The sequence below is a fragment of the Anomaloglossus baeobatrachus genome, chromosome 10, assembly GCF_048569485.1.
Source record: "Anomaloglossus baeobatrachus isolate aAnoBae1 chromosome 10, aAnoBae1.hap1, whole genome shotgun sequence".
Classification (NCBI taxonomy): Eukaryota; Metazoa; Chordata; class Amphibia; order Anura; family Aromobatidae; genus Anomaloglossus; species Anomaloglossus baeobatrachus.
The window spans coordinates 126,555,805-126,580,804 of NC_134362.1; the positions used below are offsets into that span (position 1 = coordinate 126,555,805).

The 25,000-nt window shown below is 47.1% G+C and overlaps 1 protein-coding gene across 2 annotated transcripts in view; it reads left to right on the forward strand.

Annotated features, from left to right (window-relative positions):
- The window catches only part of EDC4 (enhancer of mRNA decapping 4), a 948,906-nt gene that overhangs the window by 413,683 nt on the left and 510,223 nt on the right, over positions 1–25,000 (forward strand). For both annotated transcript variants that reach the window (XM_075325634.1, XM_075325635.1), the window contains one exon: positions 2,239–2,419. In XM_075325634.1, the coding sequence (XP_075181749.1) occupies positions 2,239–2,419 (181 nt within the window). The remainder of the gene's footprint in view (positions 1–2,238; positions 2,420–25,000) is intronic.

Consider the following 25,000-nt stretch of genomic DNA (forward strand, 5'->3'; position numbering starts at 1 on the left):
AAGTAATCCCTCCTTCATAATTGCACTAATGCCCAAAGAGTATCACTCTTTCAAGGTGCCTATGTGCATATGGAATGTAAACAAATGACTATATCAAAAATTCATTCATTGCAGACATTTGCATAATAAGGGATTTCGGAGGGAAGTGGTTGGACAAGACAAAGTGCTAAAGTGATAGATAAATAATTATAGTCATCGGTAGTGGTGGGATCTGTGCTTACCAACTATCCCACCACATACCTGTTAGACTGGTATTACCTTCCTTTTGTGGAGGCGGGGAGGGGGGGGGGGGAATTTTTACACACTACACATTACCCCAGGTAATAACCAGTAACACTCAAAGTCGTTCTCCCGATGCGTTTTCTCAGTATCGATTCATCAGGGGAATTGGAGGCTATAATGTCAGAGGCATGTTGAGCTGCCAGATGAAGATGGATGGATTTATCTATCACTTTAGTATCCGGATTCTGGTCCCCATAGACTTGTATGGGGAGCAGATTCCTCTCTGGAACCTGATTTTAAATTAAAAAGAGAACAGGTACCCGCTGGTACGGTTATCTGTGAATCCACTCCACCTTTACTAGATTTAGGAGACCCTTTTGGTGTTTGGAGAATAGGAGTAGAAGAATGGAGGAAGGATAATAGGAAAAGTAGACACTCCCGGGGAAGAGATAAAGTCCAGAATAAATGATCTCTATTTAATAACCCTCTCCCTTAGCCATGACGCCAGGCTTGGGGTGGGGAGGGGGGAGGTTGGCCTCGCTTCCAGCCACCCGGTCAGACAGCCATTACACAGTACATAGCAGGAACAAATGTATAAGATTATCTCAGCACAGGAACATTTTGTTTATTTATTTTTTAAACACATCTAATTGCGTAACTTATTATTAATCAAAGATCTGTTTATTTTAAATGAACTTTGTTCTTCGCAAAACTCTTTTACGCAAACCATATAAATACCGTATTTTTCGCATTATATGACGCACCTGATTATAAGACGCACCCCCAAATTTGGTGAAGGAAAAGAGAATTTTTTTTTTTAATGTTAAATGGGGTCCATCTTATAATGCCAGTGTCCCTCTAACAAATCATATAGGGTATATGTCCCTCATAGCCCCCCATCCTAAAATTAGCCCCCTTAATCTGGATATGGCCCCCTTATATTGAATATAGCCCCCTTGTGATGGTACACGTTCCCCTGTGCTGCCTATGGTCCCCTATGGATTGCATACATTCCCCTGTGCTGCCTATGGTCCCCTATGGATTGCACACGTTCCCCTGTGCTGCCTATGGCCCCCTATGGATTGCATACATTCCCCTGTGCTTCCTATGGTCCCCTATGGATTGCACACGTTCCCCTGTGCTGCCTATGGCCCCCTATGGATTGCATACATTCCCCTGTGCTGCCTATGGTCCCCTATGGATTGCACACGTTCCCCTGTGTTAGATAACGCCCCCATGGTGCTGCCCATGGCCCCTATATAGATCGCACAAGTCCCCCTGTGTTAGATATCGCCCCCAGGCTGCTGCCCATAGTAAAATAAAACACTTTTTCCTTACCTCCTGCAGCGCTGAGCTCCCTCCTGTCTCCCTCCATGCTTCTCTTCCTTACTTCCTGGTTCTCAGTGCGATCATGTGATCGGCACAGCAGAGTGACTTCATCTCTGCGTGCCTGATCACAGTGGAAGCAGGGACACGGGGAGAAACGCTGGAGGGGGTAAGTAAAGCTTTTTTATTTTAGAATGAGCAGCAGCACGGGGGCCATATCTAACACATTGGGGGGCATGTGCGATCACAGGGGCGCGCAGAGACATATAATATGCACCGCTGCCCCAGCCCATCACTGCATGCGATTTCAGCACCATTGGAGATGGACAGCGGCTGTGCATATTATATGAGCCGGTGCAGGAGATCAAAGGCTGCAGCCCGCAGCGTTCCCCTGCGCTCCATAGCTGCTGCCCCCACCTCACCTGGACCCCGCAGTGTACATATATATATACCCCCCCCCCCCGTATATTCGGCTTATAAGACGCACCCCCTACTTCCCCCCAAAATTTGGGGAAACAAAAGTGCGTTTTATAAAGCGAAAAATACGGTATATCATTACTTACTTCCCAACAGATAGGTCTACTCTTGGCTTTGGTGCAGAAAAGTGCCAGAGAAATTGAACTATAATGTTAAGATAGCAGGCTCATATTTTACATTTCCATTGTGAGTTTTTGGGTTACGTTTTTGCAGGTATTGTACGTCATAGAACTATACCAAAATCAGGAGAATGGAAGTGCCGCTTTCACCTCTATTTCTGAATTTTTACTTACCCACCCTGTTTTGAGTTTTGGTATACAAGATGTTAGCCGTTGCCGGCTCCGACATACAGAAGTTCTTCCTTCAGAAGTAGAAGGTGACAATGTCAGTGGAGGTATGTATTTTTTTTCTTTCTAACGTTAAAATTCCATGTAAGACTGCAGATGTAGTGGATTTCCACCAAAAATACAAAGTTGTTGGACAACCCCTTAATTTTATGTTTTACCATAACATTTTTTTTTTCCACAAACCGTTGTCTGTTGGCTGAAATAATATCCAAAAATACATGTGAAACCCATGAAAATTATGCTGCGAAAAAAAAATAAAAAAATATTGACCAAGAGGTTGCTTAGGCTTGGTTGAGGGACCCCCAGTCAGTCTGCATATCGCTGTCTTTAGAAACAAATAAAAGAAGAAATTTGGTATTCCCCGCGCTATCCCCACAGAATCCTATGTTAATTTAATTCCTTTGTTTTTCGTACAGGTCGACGTGTTTCAGACGGTCTCCTTCACCAATACATCAAAGGAACAGTATGACATCAGCCGAAGACGGCTATATATACAAGTGCATTGCCACGTCAGAGGACTGCCTGCCACAAATTCAAATCATGGTGGGATGATCAACTGTTAAATTACTGGCCATTTAAACATACAAATAGTACATGCCCCCATCTGGCTCATAATATGCCCCCATCTGGCTCATAATATGCCCCCATCCTGCTCATAATATGCCCCCATCCTGCTCATAATATGCCCCCATCCTGCTCATAATATGCCCCCATCCTGCTCATAATATGCCCCCATTCGGCTCATAATATGCCCCCATCCGGCTCATAATATGCCCCCATCCGGCTCATAATATGCCCCCATCCGGCTCATAATATGCCCCCATCCGGCTCATAATATGCCCCCATCCGGCTCATAATATGCCCCCATCCTGCTCATAATATGCCCCCATCCGGCTCATAATATGCCCCCATCCGGCTCATAATATGCCCCCATCCGGCTCATAATATGCCCCCATCCGGCTCATAATATGCCCCCATCCGGCTCATAATATGCCCCCATCCGGCTCATAATATGCCCCCATCCGGCTCATAATATGCCCCCATCCGGCTCATAATATGCCCCCATCCTGCTCATAATATGCCCCCATCCTGCTCATAATATGCCCCCATCCTGCTCATAATATGCCCCCATCCTGCTCATAATATGCCCCCATCCTGCTCATAATATGCCCCCATCCGGCTCATAATATGCCCCCATCCGGCTCATAATATGCCCCCATCCTGGTGTATGGCCGCATCCTGTGGCACATAAAAAAAATAAACGTTCATACTCACCTCACTTTACCTCACTCCCTGCAGCATCGCTCGTCCTCCCGTCTGTGTCGGCGGCAGTGCCGCTGATTGGAGCCGTCCCCATTACCCTGCTGGATCGCGATCATCTCTTGTGTTTGTCCCGGCGGCTGAGTGGAGACTAGCGGCGCGCGCACGCAGCCGCCGGGACACTGGCACAGACACAGGAGATGATCGCGATCCAGCAGGGTAATGGGGACGGCTCCAATCAGCGGCGCTGCCGCCGACACAGACGGGAGGACGAGCGATGCTGCAGGGGAACGGTGAGTACTGTACACTGATTCACTGCTCCCCGCGCTGATGATGATGCACGGGGGGCAGTGAATACAGCCACACATGATCACTCCAGGCCGTAGTTGCCAGGGGTGATCATGTGAGCTGGCTGTTTATCCCCCGCCCATCATCCCGCCCACCTGTCAGCGCCGGCTTCAGCGCTGAGGGATGATGGGCGTGCATATTAAATGAGCGGGTCCACTTGGTCACGGCAGGCTGCTACAGCCTGCTCGTGCCCCCGATGACCCGCTACACCGCAGCACCCACATTCCCCGCAGCCACATTCAGACCATAAGACGCACCCCCCACTTTCCCCCAACATTTGGGGGAAAAAAGTGCGTCTTATGGTTCGAAAAATACGGTAATTTCAACTTTTTTTGTACTTATATGTACTGTTTTTTTGGGGGTTTTTTTTTTGTTTGTTTTTTTTTTACATTTTTGAAGTTCTGTGTTTTATTATGTGTTCATGTTTGTACTATTTGTATGTTTACGTGGCCGGTAATGTAACAGTTGATGATCCCGCCATGATTTAAATTTTTAGCGGGCGGTTCTCGGACATGGCACTGCACTTGTGTATATATAGAAGGTTGTTTTCGGCTGATGTCATACTGTTCCTGTGATGTCCTGATAAAGGAGACTAATGTCTCTGAAACGCGTCGACCTGTACGAAAAATAAAAAAGTTAAATTAGCATCAAATTCCGTGGTGATAGCGTGGCGTATACCTGATTTCTTCCTTTGTTTTTACATCTGACTTTGGGGCTGTGCCTGTTACCATCTCTGCATGTATTTGTTACAGGGGTTGTGACTGTCACAACCGCAATAGGTGAGTGCGCCTAATTTCTGTCAATTGATTACCTACCAGGTAAGACCCTATTGCGCTTCTTGACTGCACAGAGTTATCTCCTAACGCTGTCTATACTCAGAGAAACCTTCCTGACATTTCACATGAATGTACATCCTAATGTGGAAGATGTTCCTACAGTTACATCATGGGGATCAGGCAGAAGGTAAAATACAAAAACGCAATAGGGTGTTATCATGGAGCATATGAAAATACAAAAAATGGATTTGTTCACCTGATGTGGTTGTGTGAGGCACAACCATTTGTGAAGTGTGGAATCTACTGCTGTAATATCCACAGGGTTATTTCAAAAGAATAAAGGAAAGGGTGAATTTCATGTGTGCTAATGAATGGATACCATAAGTCAGGAGTAAAATTAAGTGGATTTATTTATTCATTCATCCATGAATAAATCCACTTTAAATGTTACTCCTCACTTAAGGTATCCTGTAATTCAACAGCACACTTGAAATTCACCCTTTCCGTTATCCTAAGGTGAACAGGCAGTCGGAACTGTACCCACATGATCACTGTCAGGTTCTTTGCTTAACAGTCAGCCAAGCTCCTGGGGCAACAGAAAAAGCCAGTCCAGCACTTTCCCTAGCTGTTTAAACCTATTAGGCCGGTGTCACACTTGAGATTGCCTCGTGTGTATCTCGCACGAGTTTCGCGGTGCATCACCCGTCACGGACTCACACTGTCCTCACAGGAGCGGGTCGGTTGCATAGAGATCCATGCAACCGACCCGCTCCTGTGAGCAGAGTGTGAGTCTGAGCTGGGTGATACACCGCGAAACTCGCGCGAGATACACACGAGGCAGTCGAAAGTGTGACACCGGCCTAAATGTAATGATTGCGATTAGTAGGTTGAGAGTGAGGGACCATCATAATTGACACGATTGTGGGTTGCTAATGTGTGACATAGCAACACTTTTTAAAGGAGTTCTCCGACATAACTACAAAAAAAATGGAAGCTAATCGTTGTCATATAAATCACTCCTACATTATTTTTTTGTATTCTGACTTTTGTTCCTCTAGAATTATCCCTTTATTCTCTGCAGCTCTTTGTTTACATTCATCTCAAGCAAACATAACTTCCTATGCCGAACCTCACAGTCAGAGCTGGCACCGCCCGACCTCACTGTCCAGCCTCACCCCCTGCCTGGCCTCAGTGTCCAGCACCGCCCCCTGCCCGCCCTCTGCACAATCATTGGCTGTCAGCAGTCTGCCCAGAACCTGACCTCTCAGCATTGGAAATAACAGAGCAGAGATTCGGCTTCTCTCATCTGTGACACAGCAATCACCTCACATCTACAATGGTGAACAAAGAGAGATGTTACATGCTCCTCACCCCTTATAGATAAATGAATACTGTGTAAGGAAGACTATATATAGCATCTAATGCGAGTCTATAGTAGATATATACACCATGTATGTATGGTACATGTGTGTGCGTGCGTGTTTTGTGTCATATACCGTGTTTCCCCGAAAGTAAGACAGTGTCATACATTCTTTTTATCCCCAAAAGTCCCACTATGTCTTACTTTCGGGGTATGTCTTATATTGGAAAAAAAGTCGATTTTTGTTTTAACTATAAAATTAACATTTATTAACAACCTGAACAGTATGGTATTCACCACAAAACAGTTTTATAAAAGCAAGTGCCAAGAATGTCTTGTTACAACCGTATCATGACAGTATTTCCATGTATAACATGTAAAACAATGAAAAACGGAAAGAACGAACAGTCTGAATATGTTATACTGGAAGATAAAACAGATTTATTCCATGACAACCATGTCATCATCTTCAGGAACATCATCATAATCATCCACTCTCTGAGGTTCCTGTGGATTTTCTTGGGACTCTCGGGACTCTATTTCCTGCTGAATCATTGGCCCATATCTCTCATGGGTAGCAACGGCACTGTCCTGAAATGAGCAGGTCTTGTCCAGGTAGCCAGCTCGCAGTGCATTTGCAACGTAGGTGTCAGTGATCTTATACCATGAATTCTTCACCCAGTTCACAATCTGTTGCAGTCTGGGCTTCACAAAGTTCCCACGTACATTTCTCTCCATTCGGTTTTCAATGTAGTCATTGATTTCCGCACGCAGATAGTCCTTGAATGGCTTGTTAATGGCGATATCCAGAGTCTGGAGATAAGCCGTCATCCCTGCAGGAATCATGATTTGGTCGATTCTCTGCTCATGAAGGAAGTTTTTGATGTTTTTGGTGCGGTGTGTGCTGGCTGCATCCCAGATCAGCATCCCTCTTTTATTCCTTCGCATAACAAGCGGCAGCATTAAATCAAGCCACTTCCTTATAACAGCTTGTGTGGCCCAGGCTTTTTCAGTTTCCAGCACATAAATGCCAGAAACCCGCTCAGTCTTGTCCTCCTTGCCCTTTGCAATGAGTAGCGGTGTTACTTTAGTGCCATCCAGACGAATCGCCAAAATGCAAGTGACACGTGCACTTTCATAAGCGGTGGAGGGAACGTACACTGAGGAGGCGCCTCGTTGATCAATGGTGGTTTGAGCTGCTTGGCCCATGAACACTGCAGTTTCATCCATGGCGATCATGTTGCAAAGACTATATTTAGAGAAGTCAATGTCATCCACAAACTTCTTGTAGGCAAATGCACGTTTAACAATCTCAGCATCTTCCAGCCTAAAGAGGGTTGTGGATCTTCTCAAAGACAGGTCATTGCGTTCAAGAAAGTTATCCACCCAGTGCTGTGATGCCTTGAATTGTTCAGGGGAAATGTCAAACTGTGGTGCCACTGCAAGGGCATATTCCTGAATCTGAGCCCTGGTCACCACCAATGTCTTTGCTCTTTTGTCTGCAACACACTCAGAGACCAGGCTTTCCAGCTCTGTATACATTGGTTGCCGACCACATCCAATCTTGCGCTTTTTAGCCATTCCGCTCTCCACTTTTTCACTCAGGTTAGTGTATTCTGCATGCCATTTTTGGACCAGTCGGTGATCCAACATTTTCCCCTTGCAGAACTCCACTACATTTTTTGCCCCAAGATTCTTCGACAATCTGTTTTTTATACTCCACGGTGTAGCTCTTCCTTTTACCACTGGAACCGGAAGCGCTCATGTCTAGGGGCAAAAATATAGCGTACGGTATAAGCATTGCTTATGGTTCCGTATTACAGTCTCATAGGGTTACAGCCCCATACAGTATCCCACACAGCCTTCCATAGGGTTGCAGCCCCATACAGTATCCCACACAGTCTCCCATAGGGTTACAGCCCCATACAGTATCCAACAGAAATCGCAGCAAGTCTCCATGCAATGTACCGTATGGGGACTTGCCGCGATTGCGCCGTAAGTGTACTGCAAGTTAAGGAAACTTTACATGGTGCATTTTGTGAATTGCTTACTTGGTACCATAATGGCGATCGGATCAATTCCTCTGCGGTGCTGGGTAGAGGTGTGCCGCCTTCTTCCTCATGCAGGAGCCGCTGGGCCAATCAGAGGGGCCACCAGAAGCTGCACATGAGGGCACTGAGGCTGCGTGTTTTTGTATATTGTCCATGGTCCTGATGGACCACGGACAACATTACTGCGTCTCCCATGGCCTCCACATCCCTCCGCTCGTTCCGCTCCAGATCCATCCGCATCCCGCTCTAACCGTCCGCATCCCGCTCTAACGGGCTACATCCCGCTGTTAATGCAGCAAAAGGTACCGGTACTATGGCTTAAAATTTTCCAACGTACAGTACTATGTCTTACTTTCGGGGTACGTCTTACATTAGCCGACCCCCCTAAAATCCCCACTACGTCTTACTATCGGGGGTGTCTTACTATCGCGGAAACACGGTAGTTGTGTGTGTGTGTGTGTGTGTGTGTGTGTATATATGTGTATATATATGTATATATGTGTGTGTGTGTGTGTGTGTGTGTGTGTGTATGTGTATATATATATATATATATATATATATATATATATATATATATATATATATATATATATATACTAGAAGGTGGCCCGATTCTACGCATCGGGTATTCTAGAATTTACGTATTGTGTAGTTCATGTATGATTATTGTTATATATATATATATATATATATATATATATATATATATAGAGATGTTGTTGTGTGTAGTTACCAAGTGTTTGTGTAGGCGCTGTACATGTTCTGGGTGTTGTCTGGGTGTGGCGGGGGGTGAGAGCGGTGTTGTATGTGTGTTGCGTGTGTTGCGTTGTTTGTGGAGCGCAGTGTGTCTGTAGCGTTGTGTGTGTGTGTTGCGCGGTTTGTGTGTGTGTGGTGTGTTTTGGGGGAGGTATGTTTTGTGCAATGTGTGTGTTGTGCGGTATGTGCGTATATTTGTGTGTGCCGCGGTGTTTGTGTGTTGGGTGTTGTGTGTGTGCAGCGTTGTCTGTATGTGTGGGTGTCTGTGTAGGGCAGTTGTTTGTGGTTCCCAGTGTGTGTGTGTGTGTGTGTGTGTGTGTGTGGTGTGTTGTGCAGTGCGCGCGTGTGTGTGTGTGTGTGCATCAGCCTCTCTTCTCTCAGCCTACCTCTCCCAGCCTCCCTCCTCCCAGCCTCCCTCAGCATCAGCCTCCCTCTCCCAGCCTCCCCAAGCATCAGCCTCCACCAGCATCAGCCTCTCTCCTTCCAGCCTCCCCCAGCATCAGCCTCTCTCCTTCCAGCCTCCTCCAGCATCAGCCTCCCTCTCCCAGCCTTCCCCAAGATCAGCCTCTCTCCTCCCAGCCTCCGTCCTCCCACTTTCCCCAGCATCAGCTTTCCCCTCCCAGCCTCCCTCAGCATCAGCCTTCCCCAGCATCAGCCTCTCTCCTCCCAGCCTCCCCCATCATCAGCCTCTCTCCTTCCAGCTTCCCTCAGCATCAGCCTCCCCTTCCCAGCCTTCCCCAGGATCAGCCTCTCTCCTCCCAGCCTCCTTCCTCCCAGCCTCCCCCTCCCAGCCTCCCTCAGCATCAGCCTTCCGCTCCCAGTCTCCCCCAGCATCAGCCTCCCCATGCATCAGCCTCTCTCCTTCCAGCCTCCCCCAGCATCAGCCTCCCCTTCCCAGCCTTCCCCAGGATCAGCCTCTCTCCTCCCAGCCTCCTTCCTCCCAGCCTCCCCCTCCCAGCCTCCCTCAGCATCAGCCTTCCGCTCCCAGTCTCCCCCAGCATCAGCCTCCCCAAGCATCAGCCTCCCCCAGCATCAGCCTCTCTCCTTCCAGCCTCCCCCAGCATCAGCCTCTCTCCTTCCAGCGTCCCTCAGCATCAGCCTCCCGTTCCCAGCCTTCCCCAGGATCATCCTCTCTCCTCCCAGCCTCCTTCCTCCCAGCCTCCCTCAGCATCAGCCTTCCCCTCCCAGTCTCCCCCAGCATCAGCCTCCCCAAGCATTAGCCTCCACCAGCATTAGCCTCTCTCCTTCCAGCCTCCCCCAGCATCAGCCTCCCCAAGCATCAGCCTCCACCAGCATCAGCCTCCCTCGTCCCAGCCTCCCCCTCCCAGCCTCCCCCAGCATCAGCCTCTCTCCTCCCAGCCTTCCCCATGATCAGCCTCTCTGCTCCCAGCCTCCTCCAGCACGCCGTGCTCCTCTGCCGACACTCACACACCCGATCGCATCCACTCACACACACCCGATCGCATCCACTCACACACACCCGATCGCATCCACTCACACACACCCGATCGCATCCACTCACACACACCCGATCGCATCCACTCACACACACCCGATCGCATCCACTCACACACACAGACACTGACGATATCGCACATACGCGCTTATACTCACAACATCCAGAGGTATCACATGCTTCTGGCCATGTGATCCTCCCGCAGGTCCTGGAAGCTAACAGCACAGTACCGCCGCCGAGAAGCAAGCGATATCCCAGGATGTTGTGAGTATGTGGATGCGATGTGATGTGTGAGGTGTGTGTGAGTGTGATCTGATTTGTGTGTGTATGTGTGTGCTGTTATGTGTGTGTGCTGTTATGTGTCTGTATTTTCCGCCGCTGCAGGACCTTGATGTGTGTGTGATGTGTGTGTGAGTGTGAGCCGGTGTACACTGGTAACTATGATACACATCGGGTAACTAAGGGACCTTAGTTACCCGATGTGTATAATGGTTACCAGCTTTCACGGCCTCCGTCAAGATGCCAGCATCGCAAGGTTATGTGTGGCGCTGCCGGGATCCTGACGGAGCCGGTGTAGAAGCAAGTGATATCCCAGCATGTTGTGATGTGGGAGGTGTGTGTGAGAGTGAGTGTGATCTGATGTGTGTGTGTGTACTCACCTGGGAGTCGCGGCTCCGTGTCAGTTGGGCCAGAGCGAGCGTGCATTGCGTGAGGGGGGCGGGGCCTGCAGAGAGCCGGGGAGAGAGGCCAATCCGTGTGGGGGGGCGGGGCCATGGCGAGCCCAGCGGCCAATCAGCTTTGTGTCACCGTAAGGACACAATTTCGGAGCATGACAGACAGACAGACAGACAGACAGAATAAGGCAATTATATATATAGATATATATATATATATTATAATATATTTGCACATACAGTGCTGGCCAAAAGTATTGGCACCCCTGCAATTCTGTCAGATAATACTCAGTTTCTTCTTGAAAATGATTGCAATCACAAATTCTTTGGTGTTATTGTCTTCATTTACTTTGCTTGCAATGAAAAAACACAGAAGAGAATGAAACAAAAATCAAATCATTGATCATTTCACTCAAAAGTATTGGCACCCTTAGCCTAAGGCGGGATTTTGCACATTACGACATTGCAAGCCGATGCTGCGATGTCGAGTACGATAGTCACCGCCCCTGTCTCAGGTACGATATCTTGTGATAGCTGGCGTAGCGAAAATTATCGCTACACCAGCTTCACATGCACTCACCTGCCCTGCGACCGTCGCTCTGGCCGGCGACCCGCCTCCTTCCTAAGGGGGGCGGGTCGTGCGGCGTCATAGCGACGTCACACGGCAGGCGGCCAATATGCTTAGGTGGGTTCTGGCATGTAAATAATTGCCAGAAACCCGTCGCTTAATACTTCAGCTCAGGAGGTCAAGCACCACACGTCCTACTCCATAGAGCTCAGGCCACAGGGAGTCTACCCCGGACACTATTGGATGCCCCTTTAGGGGGTCGAACCCTTTGTGCACCTTAGGTAGACAATAAAACACTGGGACAACTGGATGCAGGGTATTCATAAAATCTTTCTCGTTCTTTGATATGAGTTTCTTTTCCAGGGCTATCCTCAACATATAGTCTAGATCTTTTTTGAAAGTACTGGTTTGATCATTAGGAAGAATGACATACATCATCTGGTCGCTCAGTAAGTCAGTACACATATTTTATATAAGGCATGGCTAGGAATAACTAGGTTGCCACCTTTATCAGATGGTTTCAAAATAAGATTCTTATTCTGCAAAAGACCATCTAGAATCCTCCGTTCATCCAAAGTCAAGTTATTATGTCGCTTATTATTAGGATTCAGCTTTTCTAGGTCTTTTGTGACTAATTCCAAAAATATATCGACACTTGAAGTGTCAGTCACAGGTGGCATCCGTGTACTCCTAGGCCTCAAATCGGTAAAGGGTCCCTCTCCACTTACTCTCATGTTTTCTTCTAACTGGTCATTAAGGACTCTCATACCAGGGAGATCTTCCTCCGAGATTCCAAATGCTTCACATTCCTTCCTATTGTGTAGTCTAAAAAAACGTTTTCATTTGAGTTTTCTGCAAAATAAATAAATGTCTTTGGTCCATTCAAAACTGTCATACCTATTGGTCGGAACAAAGGATAAACCTTTATTCAAGACCTCGATCTCTGCTGTCGTTAGTTGATTAAGGGTCAATTAATGATCCTGCTATCTCTTGTTAGCTCTTTGCTTGCTGTATGGGACAATTTCTCATACAGGGGTCTCCTTTGCTCCAAAAAAGATGGAGTACTGAATGAGGAAGACGACGATGCCCCAGAATTCCATTGTGTTCGTCCGCTTCCCCATTTACCTTTTCCTTGTCTTTGTGTCTAAAGCCTGCTTTACACCTTTCAGTTCTGCATATGATATCGTATGCGATGTGACAAATCCCCATCGCATGTGCAACACGTTCAATTTGTTGACCGTGTCGCAGAAACTATTAATTGCTGTCACACGTACTTACCCTTCCATATGACCTCGATGTGGGCGGCGAACATGTGGGAGTGGGAGGGACGTTCGGCGTCACAGCGATCTCACACGGCAGCCGGCCAATAGAAGCGGATGGGCGGAGATGAGCAGGATGTAAACATCCCGCCCACCTCCTTCCTTCTCATTGCAGCCGGGAGGCAGGTAGGAGATGTTCCTCGCTCCTGCGGCTTTACATGCAGCGATGTGTGCTGCCGCAGGAACGAGGAACAACATCGTACCTGTCTCTGCACCGGCATTATTGAAATGTCGGAGAATACACCGATGATACGATAACGACGCTTTTGCGCTCGTTCATCGTATCAAAAAGGTTTTACACACTACGACATCGCAAGTGACGCCGGATGTGCGTCACTTTCAATTTGACCCCACCGACATCGCACCTGCGATGTCGTAGTGTGCAAAGCCGCCCTTTTACTTGGTTGCACAACCTTTAGCCAAAATAACTGCAAGCAACCGCTTCCCGTAACCATCAATGAGTTTCTTACAATGCTCTGCTGGAATTTTAGACCATTCTTCTTTGGCAAACTGCCCCAGGTCCCTGAGATTTGAAGGGTGCCTTCTCCAAACTGCCACTTTGAGATCTCTGCACAGGTGTTCTATGGGATTCAGGTCTGGACTCATTGCTGGCCACTTTAGTAGTCTCCAGTGCTTTCTCTCAAACCATTTTCTAGTGCTTTTTGAAGTGTGTTTGGGGTCATTGTCCTGCTGGAAGACCCATGACCTCTGAGGGAGACCCAGCTTTGTCACACTGGGCCCTACATTATGCTGCAAAATTTGTTGGTAGTCTTCAGACTTCATAATGCCATGCACATGGTCAAGCAGTCCAGTGCCAGAGGCAGCAAAGCAACCCCAAAACATCAGCAAACCTCCGCCATGTTTGACTGTAGGAACCGTGTTCTTTTCTTTTAATGCCTCTTTTTTTTTCCTGTAAACTCTATGTTGATGGCTTTTCCCAAAAAGCTCTACTTTTGTCTCATCTGACCAGAGAACATTCTTCCAAAACGTTTTAGGCTTTCTCAGGTAAGTTTTGGCAAACTCTAGCCTGGCTTTTTTTTGTCTCGGGGTAAGAAGTGGGGTCTTCCTGGGTATTCTACCATGCAGTCCCTTTTCATTCAGACGCCGACGGATAGTACGGGTTGACACTTTTGTACCCTTGGACTGCAGGGCAGCTTGAACTTGTTTGGATGTTAGTTGAGGTTCTTTATCCACCATCCGCACAAACTTGAATTGAAATCTCTCGTCAATTTTTCTTTTCCTTTCACATCTAGGGAGGTTAGCCACAGTGCCATGGGTTTTAAACTTCTTGATGACACTGCGCACCGTAGACACGAACTTTCAGGTCTTTGGAAATGGACTTGTAGCCTTGAGATTGCTCATGCTTCCTCACAATTTGGATTCTCAAGTCCTCAGACAGTTCTTTGGTCTTCTTTATTTTCTCCATGCTCAATGTGGTACACACAAGGACACAGGACAGAGGTTGAGTCAACTTTAATTCATGTCAACTGGCTGCAAGTGTGATTTAGTTATTGCCAACACCTGTTAGGTGCCACAGGTAAGTTACAGGTGCTGTTAATTACACAAATTGGAGAAGCATCACATGATTTTTCACAGTGCCAATACTTTTGTCCACCCCCTTTTTTATGTTTCGTGTGGATTTATATCCAATTTGGCTTTATGACAATTTTTTTTTTCTTCAAGACAAATTAAATGAAGATACCAAAGATTTTGTGATAGCAATCATTTTCAGGAAGAAACTGAGCATTCTCTGACAGAATTGCAGGGGTGCCAATATTTTTGGCCAGCACTGTAGCTTGTCCAGGCTCATCCCTCTGTGTCACTATACGAATTGACACATTGGGCTCAGAATGTGGAATATGCATATTGCATACGAGTGGTCACATGACCATTCATTCTGACTGTTGACAACTCAGTGTCTGCTGCATGTGATGTGAGGATTCACGTATCTGCACTGTGAAGCGCTATGCAATAAATAGTGCAATAATAATAATAATAATAAATAATAATAATAATCTGCAATAAAATATAGTTACTGCAGATTTTTATGAAAAACCTTGACCACTATTTTCTCCTTGGGCTACATGATATTTTGGTCATGCTGTCAAATATCGCAGCATGCCTATGTCACTACTAGCATGGTCCGTGAGGTTGCTTTCATTTCCATTTCATTGCGTACTGAAAAAAAACCCAGAAGCAGCTAGATAGATATAGAGGGATAGAGATGGAGAGATATCTAGAGGGATAAATAGAGATATGGATGGATAGATGAATGAATGAATAAAGGGATAGATCGAGGGATAGATAGATAATAGATGAGAAAGACATATATAATGTCCCACTCCCCTACATTTTGTAATCTTGCACCCTTTATTGCCTTTCATGTGGCACTAAAGGGTGTTTAGCCTTGTATTTAGCCAAAAAATAAACAAATAATTAAAAAAAACGACGTGGGGTGCCCCCTATCTTTTGTAGCCAGCTCAGGTAAAGCAGACAGTGGCAGCCTGCAGACCACAGCTGTCAACTTCACCTTGGCTGGTAATCCATAACAGAGAGCACCCCACGCTGCTATTTAAAAAAAACAAAAACGTGGGGTCTCCCCAAATGGGTCCACCAGCCAAGGTAAAGTGGACAGCTGTGGTCTGATATTCTCAGACTAGGGAGGTCCACCCATTATTGGACACTCCTCAGCCTAAAAATAGCAGGCCGCAGCCGCCCCGAAGTGACGCATCCATTAGATGCGCCAATCCTGGTGCTTCGCCCTGGCTCATCCCGTTTCCCTGGTGCGGTGGCAAACGGGGTAATATATGGGGTTGATACCAGCTGTGTAATGTCACCTGGAATCAAGCCCTGGCATTAGTGATGTCATGGCGTCTATCAGATACCCGACATTACTAACCCAGTCAGTAATAATAATAATAATAATAAAAAAAAAAAAATTATTTGAAAAAAAAACACTCCCCACCACATTCCCTCTTTCACCAATTTATTAGAACAATCAAATCTGGTCCGGCATAATCCAATAAGGGCGACCCACGACAATCCATACTGACTGTCTCAGTCAATAAAAAACAGAACGTTCCCCATTGGCTGGGAGAGCAGTGCATGCTCTCTCTTCCCTTCTCTCGTGCGCTCTCTTCCCCCCTCCCATGCTCTTTTCCCTCCTCTTGCGCTCTCTTCCCCTGTGCTCTTCCACATTCCCGTGCTCTCTTCCCCAGTGCTCTGTCTCCCACAATCCCGTGCTCTTTCTTCCCCCCTGTGCGGTCTCCCACATTCCCGTTCAGCTCTCCCCCTGTGCTCTCTCCCCCTGTGCTCTCTCCCCCTGTGCTCTCTCCCCCTGTGCTCTCTCCCCCTGTGCTCTCTCCCCCTGTGCTCTCTCCCCCTGTGCTCTCTCCCCCTGTGCTCTCTCCCCCTGTGCTCTCTCCCCCCTCGTGCTCTCTCCCCCCCCCCGTGCTCTCTCCCCCCCCCGTGCTCTCCCCCCCCCCGTGCTCTCTCCCCCCCCGTGCTCTCTCCCTCCCCGTGCTCTCTCCCTCCCCGTGCTCTCTCCCTCCCCGTGCTCTCTCCCTCCCCGTGCTCTCTCCCTCCCCGTGCTCTCTCCCTCCCCGTGCTCTCTCCCTCCCCGTGCTCTCTCCCTCCCCGTGCTCTCTCCCTCCCCGTGCTCTCTCCCTCCCCGTGCTCTCTCCCTCCCCGTGCTCTCTCCCTCCCCGTGCTCTCTCCCTCCCCGTGCTCTCTCTCTCCCTCCCCGTGCTCTCTCTCTCCCTCCCCGTGCTCTCTCTCTCCCTCCCCGTGCTCTCTCTCTCCCTCCCCGTGCTCTCTCTCTCCCTCCCCGTGCTCTCTCTCTCCCTCCCCGTGCTCTCTCTCTCCCTCCCCGTGCTCTCTCTCTCCCTCCCCGTGCTCTCTCTCTCCCTCCCCGTGCTCTCTCTCTCCCTCCCCGTGCTCTCTCTCTCCCTCCCCGTGCTCTCTCTCTCCCTCCCCGTGCTCTCTCTCTCCCTCCCCGTGCTCTCTCTCTCCCTCCCCGTGCTCTCTCTCTCCCTCCCCGTGCTCTCTCTCTCCCTCCCCGTGCTCTCTCTCTCCCTCCCCGTGCTCTCTCTCTCCTTCCCTCCCTGTGCTCTCTCCCTCCCTCCCCGTGCTCTCTCTCTCCTTCCCTCCCTGTGCTCTCTCCCTCCCTCCCCGTGCTCTCTCCCTCCCTCCCCGTGCTCCCTCCCTCCCTCCCCGTGCTCTCTCCCTCCCTCCCCGTGCTCTCTCCCTCCCTCCCCGTGCTCCCTCCCTCCCTCCCCCCCTCCCCATGCTCCCTCCCTCCCCGTGCTCCCTCCCTCCCCGTGCTCCCTCCCTCCCCGTGCTCCCTCCCTCCCCGTGCTCTCTCTTCTCTTTCCTCCTCCAACCGAGCGTAGGTCCGAGATGCAGGAGATCAAAAGCCGGCCGCCAGCTTACCAGAGTGATCAGCTGATAGAGAGAGAGAACGATTAGCTGATAGCTCTGAAAAGCCGGCCGCCGGGCGATCAGCTGATCTTCCGGCGGCCGGCTTTTCATAGCAATCAGCTGATAGAGAAAAAGCTGATCGCTCTGAAAAGCCGGCTTTTCATATTGAGATACAGCGAGCACGGGGGAGGGGGGAGTCAGTTCCATACTGAAGAGACAGCGCACTCTAGGGAGACGGCTCCATACTGCTGAGACAGCGCACACAGAGGAGGGGGAGTAGGCAACTTTCTTGTTCCTTGTTTTATTGAACTGGACACTGAATCGGCTGGAATTCAGGGTACACGTAGCTGGGCAAAGGAGGCGGGGAAGGGAGACTATGGAGTGTGTGGGAGGGGGCGGGTACTCAACGCACTATACCTGCCTACTAAGCAGCAGGGCGACAACATGCTGTTCACTGATTTGCATGTCAACATGGTCCTGCTCCTGTTGACATGAAATGACCGGAAGCAGCAACATCGCGGCAGGAGCGGTCACATGACCACTGAGCCGGGGGAGTGGGGCTGACAGCAGGGCAGGTAAGTAGTCACTATCTACTTACCTGCCCCAATGTAGCCCAATAGGGAAATAACAAAAACAAAACAAAATAAGCTGGATACCCCCTTTAACTTATCCTGCAAAAAACTAGCCATCAAAGAGTTAGCTGCCAAAAATAGAAACATTATAGCTTTCCAAATATAGAAATAGAAAAATAGATACAATTTTTTTTTTTTAAATAAAAGTAGGAAAACGTAAAATTCCTATGTATATCTGATATCATTGTAATAGTACTAACCCAAATAATAAAGCTATCTTATCTTTTATACAACATGGTAAACAACATAAAGGGAAATTAACCCCACATATATTCATTCTCGATCCCAAAATATTTTTGTGTAGGGCAAGTTTTATCTCTTGCCCTACACTAAGCACTTATGTAGGGATTTCTGTCTAAACCTGCAAAAAGAGTAATTCAGACAAAACTCCTGAAAGAGCATTCAAAATGCGACTGTTAAAGTCCCTTTAGACGTCATCTGCCCGCTTTCCCGGCGGTGTCTTGCCTTAGACATTGACAAAACAGTAGTCGATCACAATTTTATGCACCTCTAGTAGATAGACACCACTGTAACAGAGAGCAGACTAAGACGCTATGTGCCCACTTTGCTTTTTTATTTGTAGAAAAGAAGCACATAAAAAAAGCATGTTTTGGCAGGAAAATGCAGCAGAAAAAAACACTTTTTTTCTGCTTGTGCACTTTTTTCCTGCTTTTTTTTTTCTTATGACGATTGCAGGCGCTGTACCCTGCAATCTCCACCGGGTCACCGGCTGATAGTAACCCTGGGTCATCCCCATGACGACCCTGGGTTACTGAGCTTACAGAGAGCCTCACACACCATGTTGTATGCATGCTGTGTAAGGCGAAGTGCTGCGCTATAACTCCCTTGTAGTGATAAAGCGCTGCAGGGGATTATAGAAACGCGGAAACAATGGACATGCTGCTTCTTTTTTCAGCAACAAAATCTGCAAGAAAAAAGCAGTGTGTACAGCAAGTCACAATTATCACAGACTTAGACGGTATGCTGTTTCCTTGCTTTTATTTATTTAAAAGAAGCAAGGAAAAACTCAAAAAGAACGCCACATAGCCCAAGTATAAAGTGACTCCATCTACTCCGCTACAATGAATGAATGAATGGCTCTTTCAGGGGTTCTTTGTCAATCCCATATTTTGCAAATCTAGATGGAAAGCCGGATGTAAGTGATCAGCGTAGGATACATTTGTTCTGAGCTTTAAAAGTGATCCAAAATTTTACCAATAAAAATTCAACTAAAACCAAAAAACATTCTCAGGGCTCTCTTCTATTAATGGAAATACAGCTGGTGAAATTAGTATTGAACAAATAAATAGAGAGGTGCATAAAGCCATGGAAAGTCATGACGAAGCAATCCTGCCACGTGGTGAAAAATATCAGCTGGTTTACATGACTGCCTATGAAAAGGTGTTTAACCCCTTCAGCCCCCAGCCTATTTTGACCTTACTGATCTCGCCATTTTGCACAATTCTGACCAGTGTCCCTTTATGAGGTTATAACTCTGGAACGCTTCAACGGATCCTGGCGATTCTGACATTGTTTTTTGGGACATATTGTACTTCATGAAAGTGGTAGATTTAGGCTATTTTTTACGTTCATTTTTGAAAATTTCGGAAATTTGGAGAAAATTTAAAAAATTGCGCAATTTTCAAAATTTGAAATTTTATGCCCGTAAATCTGAGAAATATGTCACACAAAATAGTTACTAAATACAATTTCCCACGTGTCTACTTTACACCAGCGCAATTTTCAAAACAACATTTTTTTTTTGTTAGGAAGTTAGAAGGGTTCAAAGTTCATCAGCAATTTCTCATTTTTCCAACAAAATTTACAAAAAACTTTTTTTTTAGGGACCACATCACATTTGAAGCGACTTTGAGAGGCCTAGGTGACAGAAAATATCCAAAAGTGACCCCATTCTAAAAACTGTACCGCTCAGGTTACTCAAAACCACATCCAAGAAGTTTATTACCCCTTTAGGTGCTTCACAAGAATCAAAGCAATGTGGAAGGAAAAAAATGAAAATTTACTTCTTTTTACACAAAAATGTTACTTTAGCCATAAAATGTAGCATTTCACAAGGGTATCAGGAAAAATTACACCATAAAATTTATTGTGCAATTTCTCCTGAGTGCGCAGATACCTCATATGTGGTGGAAATCAAATGTTTGGGTGCACGGCAGGGCTCGGAAGGCAAGAAGCGCCATTTAACTTTTCAAACGCAAAATTGTCTGAAACCGCAAGGGGACGCCATGTTGCATTTGGAGACCCCCTGAGGTACATAAACAATGGAACTCCTGCACAAGTGACCCCATTTTGGAAACTAGACCCATCATGGAATTTTTTTTTTTTTTTAGAGGTTTAGTGAGTCCCTTGAACCCCTGGGGGCTTCACAGAAGTTTATAACGTTGAGCCGTGAAACTATTTATATTTTTTTAACCACAAAATTGTTACTTCAACCAGGTAGCTTTTTTTCACAAGGGTATCAGGAAAAATTACACCATAAAATTTATTGTGCAATTTCTCCTGAGTACACAGATACCTCATATGTGGTGGAAATCAAGTGTTTGGGCGCACGGCAAGGCTCGGAAGGCAAGGAGCGCTATTTGACTTTTGGAGCTAATTTTCCATTCAAAAAGTCAGATGGCGCTCCTTCCCTTCCGAGCCCTGCTGTGCACCCAAACAGTGGTTTATGACCACATATGAGGTATCTATGTACTCAGGAGAAATTGCCCAACAAATTTTAGGATCCATTTTATCCTGTTGCCCATGTGAAAATGAAAAAAATTGAGGCTAAAAGAAAATTTGTGAAAAAAAAAGTACTTTTTCATTTTTACGGATTAATTTGTGAAGCACCTCGAGGTTCATAGTACTCACTATGCATCTAGATAAGTTCCTTGGGAGGTCTAGTTTCCAAAATGGGGGTCACTTTCGGGGGAGCACCAATGTGTAGGCACACAGGGGCTCTCCATACGCGACATGGTGTCTGCAATACAATTTGAATGGAAAATTAGCTCCAATTATTTATGGACACCATGTGGCGTATGGAAAATATGTAGTGTATGTCAGGTTGGTGTGTGTGTGTGTGTGTGTGTGTAGTGTATTGTACGTCAGGTTGGTGAGAGTGTGTGTGAGGTGTAGTATACATCAGGTTGGTGTGTGTGGTGTTTACCACACACACATCAACCTGACGTACACTACACCCCACACCAAACTAACATACACTACACCCCACACCACACACCAACCTGACTTAGTGTATGTGTGTGTGTGTAGTGTATTATACGTCAGGTTGGTGAGAGTGTGTGTGAAGTGTAGTATACATCAGGTTGGTGTGTGTGGTGTTTACCACACACACATCAACCTGACGTACACTACACCCCACACCAAACTAACATACACTACACCCCACACCACACACCAACCTGACTTAGTGTATGTTAGGTTGGTGTGTGGTGCATGTCAGGATGGTGTGTGTGGTGTATACTACACCACACATACCAACCTGACGTACACTACACCACATACCAACCTGACGTAGTGTATGTCAAGTTGGTATGTGGTGTAGTGTAGGTCAGGTTGATGTGTGTGTGTGGTTTAGTGTACGTCAGGTTGGTATGTGTGGTGTAGTATACACCACACACACCATCCTGACATGCACCACACACCAACCTAACATACACTAAGTAAGGTTGGTGTGCAGTGTGGTATAGGGTAGTGTACCTCAGGTTGGTGTGTGTCAGGTTGATGTGTGGTGTAGTATACACCACACACACACACACACACACACTACCTGATGTACACTATACCATACTGCATACCAACCTGATGTAGTGTATTTCAGGTTAGTGTGGTGTAATGTACTTCAGTTTGGTGTGTGTGGTTTAGTGCACTAGCGCTAGGTTGGGGGTTACTCACACTTTACTGTGGGTCTTCCTCCATGACCTCCGGCTTCTTCTCCTCCCGGCCTCCGGCTTCTTCTCTTCCCGGCCTCCGAACGATTTCTTGTCCTGCGACGTCAAGTCTGTGTCACTGGAGGAGGAAGAGTGGGAGAAATAGAGAAAAGTGGGACCCTCTCCCTCTCTATCAGCTACGGAGGGACGAGCAGGATATTTGTGTGCGCGTGTGCAAAAAAAACCCCAAACCCTAAACTTTATTTTAGTGTGCGTGTGTATGTGCAAGTGTTTGGTGAAACTTTTTACTGCAGGAGAGGGCTGAGGAGATGCAGGAGCTGTAATCACTGGGGGACGCAATCACAGGGGGATACAGTCACAGGGACGCAATCGCAGGGGTGTAATTACCGGGGCGCAGGGGGACGCATAATCACAGGGGCGCAGTCGCAGGGATGCATAATCACAGGGGCGTAATCACCGGGGCGCAGGGGGACGCAGTCGCAGGGGCGCAGATGGGACGCAATCGCAGGGGCGCAGATCGCAGATCGCATACGGTGCGTCAAAGGTCGGGAAGGGGTTAAGCGTGTTAAAAGCGGTGGTCCGAAGGCAAAGCATTTTTCTCTGAACTTCCTATTTAGCCCCTTAATCAAGCTATTTTGTAATAAGGTTCCTTTAAAAAATCCCCAATGTTCCCTAACTATACTATCTAACAGCTACTGTGGGTTGCTTTTTTTTTTACTTTTATTTCTTGTCTGACAGTGATTCGTTTGAGTACCCCAGTGCATGTGTGTCGCCCAGGGTTATGGGGTACTCTGTCCCGAGCGGTGTACAACTGGGGAAGTGTCACTTGGTGGCCGTCGCCCAGTTCCGTGCCCTGGGTGCTTTTTAAAAGGGGGATATTTACATGGGAACTTAAATGAAAGTTTATCACGTGACGCCACTTTAGGGTTCCGGCTATGTAGATGTAGCCGCTGCTGCAGTTTTCACTACTGGGGCTGGTGTTGGTTGCAGCCTGGATGTTAGGCCCTCCGCAAGCAGGGCCAGGCCCCAGAGGATAGGTGATGCAGATGGGTGTTGAAAGAAGGTAGGCCACACAAGGGGTTGCAGTGTAACTGGTTCCTTTACTCAGTCAGATGGAAACTGGACACCCGAGGAAGGCTGGTGCTGACCGCAGGTCCCCTTAGTCTCAGTGCCGGTTTAGTGACCTGGTGGCTTCTTTCCCCTGCACCTCTCTTTGGTTGGTGGGTCCCCGTGGCTTGAAGCTGCTGGGGGTCCCCAACTGTACTGTCTTAACGGTAGTCCGTATGACGGTAGCGTGAACCCTGTGGGGTCGGAATCTTTGGTCCTTTTCCCCGATTCTCCCATTGCTACTGAGTCCTGAATTTAAAGGTCAGTGAGGTCCTTGATGGTCCTTTCACTGTGCAGATTTTATCAGGTCTGCTTGAGCGTTTGACCTAGGATTCTGTACCCCGTCGGTGCTGCGTTTCTGTGAGTACTCCACCGGCAACCAACCGCCTGGGCCCTCAGGTCACTGTCACACTCCTGTCAGTGCGTCCACTCACTTCCTCTCTCTGTCACCAACTCCTGCAGACTCACTGTCTGACTGTCCTCTGTCTGCCCCTCCCACCTAGTCGTCTAATGGACTGGACTGGCTCCACCTCCAAGTGGCCGTCCATTAGGCCCAACCCTAGTCTGGTACCAGTCTATGGGGAATTTGGGGAAAAACAGGGATTACTGGGAATGTTTTTGTTGTTACCGGCACTCGTCTTCTGGGTCCCTGGGGGTAGGCCCTGCATCCTGGTGGGGATGCAGTATTTTGTAGCTCCCTGATGGCTTCAGGGGCACTACACATTCGGGCATATTCAAAGCATCATCAGGGGGCAGAGGCTGCAATCACCTCCTTAGCCTCTGCCCCTACCGGAAACGAAGCGTCATCAGAGACACGTTTCAGTGGCTGTGCTGTCGTTGTGTCCCTCAGTGTCTTCCTAGTGTAGTATCTCAATCCCCACACTGGGGTACTCAAAGGAATAGTCATCAAATAGGAAATAGAAAAAAAAAACAGTAGCTGTTAGTGTAGTTTGGGATTGCTAGGAATTTTTAAAGAAAAATTATTACAAAATAGCTTAGAAACTAAACAGATCGGAAGTTAGGATTAAAATATTTTGCTTTCGGACCCCTCTCCCCATTTAAAGTTTGCTCAACAACATTTAGAAAAGCTTGTGAAATGCTGGAAGAATATCTTCTGGTTAGACGAGACCAGAATTGAACTTGATTAATGCCATAAAACGCACAATGTTTGAAGACAAAAATGCAAATCACTCCCAAAACACTATAGAACAGTGAAGTTTGGAGATGGGAACATCATGGTGTGGGGCTGTTTTTTAGCCTAAGGCACTGGCAGACATGTCATTGAAAGAAGAATGAATGGACAAATGTACCAAGACATTCTTGATAATACTCTGCTGCGTGTTACTGATACATTCACAGGATTTTTACTATTAAAACACCTTTTATTTACACTATTTAAAATACCTTTTATTATTGATTAAAATTGAATAATCCACCAAAAAAAACCCCAAACAAAAGAAACGGCCACCACAAACGTAAGATACTAATAATGTGGACAATATAGGATAGTCCCTATTCTGTTCCTAATCTGGACCCTACTTGACAACGGAGCTCGGCACCCTCTTGGACTCATATTGGTGCCCCCGCTTAACATAGGTCAGCTCGGAAGAAGGGTCAAAATGCAATGTGCAAAGGAATTAAAAGATAGTGCCTTGTTTGCTTACTAATAGTTTGTCACACTATCTACAAGTTGAAATGACCCATTATAAGTACCATTAAGATGTACTAAACAATTTAACTACTGCTTTCAAAAATATAAACACCAATTAGGTGAAACCGATTTACATATTAGACTGATGCATGTGTAAAAAATTGTACATTACTTAAATAATTAGGCAAATCAAGATGGTTTATATCTGCTCTCCTGGCTCAATTCTAAAATGGACCCTACCTGGTTATGGAGGTTGGCACCCTCTTAAATGCAATATGGCGCCCAAGCTTGACGTCGACCGGCCGTATAGATACCCTGAAGTGTTCTGTAGGGAAAAAAAGGT